Genomic DNA, 6,000 nt, shown 5'->3' with positions numbered 1-6,000 from the left:
CTTGAACAATCTGATTGTCTCTTCAATTGTACGTGTACTAACTCCAAGGAAAACACCTCTTAGCCTCTTAGATAAAACCCTGACTATCTCTTCCTCTATTCTGTAGCTTGTATTATAAGATGTGGGCTTAGTGGGTAGTGGGCTGCAATAACAATTAAAAGAAAGCCCATAGCCCAACAATTATATTTTAAAGAAAACTCTAAAATAAAAAAATATTATGTGGGGTATTACACTCTTCCCCTCTTAAAAATAAGTTTAGTCCCCTAAACTTGACGTACCTCAATTAGAAAATAGATAGGGGTATTTTTCTTTCATGTCTTCCTCTTTTTCCCATGTCGCTTCTTGAACTGTATGATTTCTCCACAACACCTTCACTAAGGATATATTCCTTGAACGTAGCACTTGCTCCTTCCTATCAAGAATCTGCACTGGTTGCTCTTCATAAGACAAGTCCTCTCTAACATTGATCGGCTCATACTCCAAAACATGTGATGGATCAGGCATGTACTTTCGTAACACTGATACATGGAATACGTTATGAATATGTGACAAAGCTGGTGGCAATGCCAACTCGTAAGATACGTTGCCCACTCTATCCAAGATCTCAAAAGGACCAATATACCTCCGACTTAACTTGCCTTTCTTCCCAAACCTCATCACACCCTTCGATGGAGACACTTTTAAGAATACATGATCCCCAACTTGAAATTCTAAGTCTCGCCTTCTATTATCCGCATAACTCTTTTGCCTACTTTGGAGCGACTAGAAGTCTTTCACGAATCAACTCGAATCTTTTACGTAGTCACTTGAACTAGTTCGGACCAAGCAACTTCCTTTCACCCACTTCATTCCAACAAATAGGTGACCTACACTTCCGGCCATACAATGCCTCAAAAGGAGCCATCTCTATGCCGGAATGGTAAGCGTTATTATAAGCAAATTCAATTAAAGGCAAGTGAGTCTCCCAACTACCTTTCAAGTCTAACACACGGAGCTCTTAGCATGTCTTCAAGTGTCCGTATAGTTCTTTACGATTGCCCATCCGTTTGAGGATGAAAAGGCTGTACTAAAATCTAACTTGGTTCCCATAGCCTTGTGTAAACTTGTTCCAAAACTTAGAGGTGAAACGAGGGTCTCATCGAAACTATAGAGACAGGAACTCCATGCAATCTCACTATTTCCATAACATATAATTGAGCCAATCTATCCAATGAAAACGTAGTTTTGATTGGTAGAAAATGGGAAGACTTGGTCAGTTTATCCACTATTACCCATATAGCATCATGACCCTTAACTGACTTAGGCAATCCAGTCACAAAGTCCATAGAGATATGTTCCCACTTCCACTGAATGCGAGAGGTTGAAGTAACCCGACAGCCTTTGATGCTCAACCTTAACTTGCTGACAAATTAAACACCGAGATACAAAATCTGCAATCTCCCTTTTCATATTATTCCACCAATATATTTCTCTATGATCTCGATACATTTTGGAGCCACCTGGGTGAACAGTGTATGCAGATTTATGAGCTTCCTCCATAATTTCCCTTTTTAATTCAGCATTATTGGGAACACATAATCGATTTCTAAATCGTAAAACACCATCTCCTTGAACTTCAAACTCAGCTCGATTACCTTCCTTTACCTCTTCCATAATCTTTACCAAATTGGGATCAGATCCTTGAGCAATCTTCACCTTTCCAACTAAGGTAGGTTGCACTCAAAATTGAGCAAGAAGTACCCTTGACTCATTAAATTGGAGCTCCACATTAATCTCCTTCAACTCTTCAAAAAAAAGTCTTTTCCTTGAAATTATACTTGCCACCCTACTAGAGGATTTTCTACTCAAGGCATCAGCCACCACATTTGCTTTACCAGGGTGATAATGTATTGTACAATCATAGTCTTTCAACAACTCAATCCATCTCCTTTTCCGCATATTCAATTCTTTTTTAGAGAACAAATATTTCAAACTTTTATGGTCAATGTAAATCTCACACGTCTCACCATATAGGTAGTGCTTCCATATCTTAAATGCAAAGACCACTGTTGCTAACTACAAGTTATGAGTAAGGTAATTTTGTTCATACCTTTTTAGCTACCTAGAAGCATATGCTATCACCTTTCCATGCTGCATAAGCACACAACCAAGACCTTTCTGTGAAGCATCACTATAAATTACAAACCCTCCTAAACTCGTTGGCAATGTCAAAACTGGAGCAAAAACCAACCGGTCTTTCAATTCTTGGAAGCTCTTTTCATATTCATCTTTCCACAAGAATTTAGCATTCTTTTGGGTCAACCTAGTCAAGGGACCTGCTATACTTGAAAAACCTTCAACAAACCTCCTATAGTAACCTATAAGACCCAAGAAACTACGAACTTCAGATACATTTGTTGGTCTAGGCCAATTTACCACAGCTTCCACCTTTTTAGGATCCACAAAAATGCCATCCTTAGATATTACATGCCCCAAAAACTTTACCTCGTCTAACCAAAACTCACACTTCTTAAACTTGGCATATAATTTCTGCTCCCTCAAGACCTGCAACACCACCCTCAAGTGTTCTACATGCTCCTCCTGAGTTTTAGAATATACTAAAATATCATCAATAAAAACAATAACAAACCGATCCAAATAAGGTTTGAACACATGGTTCATTAAATCCATGAAGGCAGCAGGGGCATTGGTCAATCCAAACGGCATCACTAGAAACTCGTAGTGTCCATAGCGAGTACGGAAGGCAGTCTTAGGTATATCTTCTTGCTTAACCTTGAGTTGATGATAACCTGATCTAAGGTCAATCTTCGAAAAGACTTTAGCACCTTGCAATTGATCAAACAAATCATCAATCCTAGGTAAGGGATATTTATTCCTCACCGTGACCTTATTCAACTGCCTATAGTCAATGCATAATCTCATAGACCCATCCTTTTTCTTTACAAAAAGAACAGGAGCACCCCAAGGAGATACACTAGGTCTGATAAATCCCTTTTCTAAAAGCTCTTGCAATTGCAATTTAAGCTCCTTCAACTCTGCAGGTGCCATACGATATGGTGCCATAGAAATAGGTGCAGTTTCTGGCACTAAATCAATGGCAAATTCTATCTCTCTATCAAACGGTAACCCAGGGAGATCGTCAGGAAATACATCAACAAAGTCCCTCACAACAGGATTGTCATCAATCTTAATCCCTTCCTTCTCATTATCCACCACATATGCAAGATAACCTTTACAACCTTTTCTAAGTAACTTATTAGCATGAATGGCAGAAATAACATTAGACACGAGGCTCTCTCTAGACCCATGAAATACAAATTCAGGTCGACTTGGAATACAAAACACCACTTCCTTCTTGTAACAGTCAACATTAGCATGATAAGCTGCTAACCAATCCATGCCTAAGATTACATCAAATTCTTGAATTTCTAAGAGAATCAAATCAGCCAACAACTCATTTTCTCCAATCTTAATCACACAAGACTTACACATGAACTCAGCAACCATAGTTTCACCCAAAGGAGTAGAAACAGAAAGTTCAAAGTCCAACAATTCAGGCACACAATCAGCATATTTCATATAAGCACAAGATACAAAGGAATGAGTAGAACCAGGATCAATAAGAACTCGTGCAGTATGAGAAAATATGGGAATGGTACCTGTTACTACTGACTTGGATGCCTTAGCATCTTGCTCAGTAATAGCAAACACGCGTCCTTGGACTTTTGGCCTTTGCTTCACATCAACGGGCTTAGTCACCAACTCACTCTTCATGGCTGGGCAATCTTTGATACGATGACCCATTTGACCACACTTAAAACAAGCCCCACTTTCACGATAGCAAACACCCTTATGCTTTTTACCACACTTCTGACAAACCTCTACTACCTGTTGCACCATTTTAGTCTCTGGTTCTGCTGTAGTCTTCTTCTTAAATGGCTTATTGTGTTCATTCCCTTTATGAAACCCTTCAGTCTTAGGCCTTTTGTTATTCTGACTCCTAATCCTCTGATAGTCTTCACACTCCTTCTCAACAACCTTTGCAGTCTCCACAACCTCAGAATAAGACTTCAATCGTAATGCTGCCATCCTAGTTCTGATACTTGGTCGCAGTCCCCTCTGAAATTTCTTAGCCTTCCTAACATCATCAGCCACAATGTGAGGGGCAAATCTAGACAACTCAGTAAATTTAGCCTCATACTGTAACACCGTCTTATTCCCTTGAATGAGCTCCATAAACTCCACTTCTTTCTCATCCCGTACACTTTCTGGAAAATACTTTTCATAAAAGGCCTCAAGGAAAATACTCCAAGTTAGTATCTCATCTTCCTCAAGTGGCAAGGTCTTTTTGGTAGATCTCCACCAATGCTCTGCTTCCCCTTTCAGCATAAAGGAAGCAAAGGAGACTTTTTGCACTTCAGTACAACCAATCACATCAAAAATTTTCTCCATTTGCATTATCCAAGATTCTGCTTCTGTAGGATCAGGGTTGCCCAAAAATGAAGGAGGACCCAATTTCCTGAATTGTTCAATGGTACATCCTTCAATCTCAGCATCTTTGGGCTTAACTGTTCCACTAGTACTAACATGCTTCTCCACCACTTCAGCAAGACTTCTAATAGCACTTAAAACACCCTCAAGGCTCTCAGACTTTGGTTCAAGACCAGAAGGGGTAGAATTGCGGGGTGGCATTTTCCTATAACCAAATAAACAACACCTTAAAGTCAAATAAATCACAAGCAAAGTCATGATATACAAGATATACGAAACCCTCTACTATTATAATATTCTAAGCATATAAGCATATAGCTTCTAACAATTATCAAACTCCCAAAACTACCTTTTTGCCTATGAATAATAATTCAAGCCTACTCCTCCACATCTTATAAAAATATCGTAAGTCCTAACTGTCTACAGAATCATAACCTAGAGCTCTGATACCAACACTGTCAGGACCCAAATCCATGAAACATGAATTTAGATACCTGATTAACTTGCTAACCTTAATAAGCTCAATAAACATAATTTATTTAAACTTAATTCAATAAAACTCCAAATAAACAATGCTTCTGATAAACCTCTTATAATAAACAAAATCCACAATTTATAATAATCTCCAAAATATTGTGAAGTCTAAGCGGAAAATAAAAATAATAATAACTAATAATCTTTTCAAAACTCCACCAATTGAAGTTAAACTCCATTATATAAAAGGTGAACTACAAAACAAAGGTAACTAAAATTTAATGAGTCTTCAAGTAACACTGAAGCCGCCTACAACTTCCACGCTCTACCTTGCACCTCACAAGCGGTCCAAAGGTTCTAATTCCCAACTATACTTTAATCTAAAAATATTAATTGATGGGGTGAGCCACACATCTAGTAAGTAATCATACAGAATACACAACGGAATAGAGTCAAGCAAAGCACGAGTTTGATTTCACAAATTCACTCAAAATATCCAATATAGTTTTCAAAACATGTAAAGAATCACTTAATACACATATAATCATATCTTAAAATATTTTGGAAACACATACAAATAATTGATCGAGCACGTGTCACATATACACATCACATATTCTCACATACAATCCCCGTGAGCGGATACCAACATCTAACCCCCGCCGGTGAGGGATCAACACATATTCTCACATACAATCCCTGTGAGCGGATTTACACATATATATCGATCAATTCTAAAAAACACTCATTTTGAGTCACATATCTCAAACAATAAAGTTTATACAACATATAATAATTTTCTCAATATTAACAATTGTTCCAACAATAAAGATATATTAAATATCACAATATCAAATTGAAACATAAATCAAAAGATGCTTGACTCTCTTAGGGAACGAATAGGAACTGAAGAGTTTATATAAATGTTTTTTACAATTCTTGAATAAGTTTTAAAATCCAGTTTGCTAAAAGGAACGTCTTAAATACCATTTGAAAAACAAGAATATGATTTCGAAATCGTTGGTTTGAAACAAT

At 37.6% G+C, this 6,000-nt stretch overlaps 1 protein-coding gene across 1 annotated transcript; it reads right to left on the bottom strand.

Moving 5' to 3' along the window:
• Positions 1-279: 279 nt before the first annotated feature.
• On the bottom strand, positions 280-904 carry LOC142620469 (uncharacterized). Its single transcript, XM_075793833.1, has 2 exons — positions 871-904; positions 280-677 (listed from the first exon to the last, which is right to left on the bottom strand). The coding sequence occupies exons 1-2, from the start codon at positions 902-904 to the stop codon at positions 280-282; spliced, it is 432 nt and encodes a 143-aa protein (XP_075649948.1).
• Between the last annotated feature and the right edge of the window lie 5,096 nt (positions 905-6,000).

The sequence above is a fragment of the Castanea sativa genome, chromosome 12 (assembly GCF_040712315.1).
Source record: "Castanea sativa cultivar Marrone di Chiusa Pesio chromosome 12, ASM4071231v1".
In the NCBI taxonomy this organism is placed as follows: Eukaryota; Viridiplantae; Streptophyta; class Magnoliopsida; order Fagales; family Fagaceae; genus Castanea; species Castanea sativa.
Note: the sequence above shows the minus strand (reverse complement) of the source record. Positions and strands in the feature narration are given on the sequence as shown.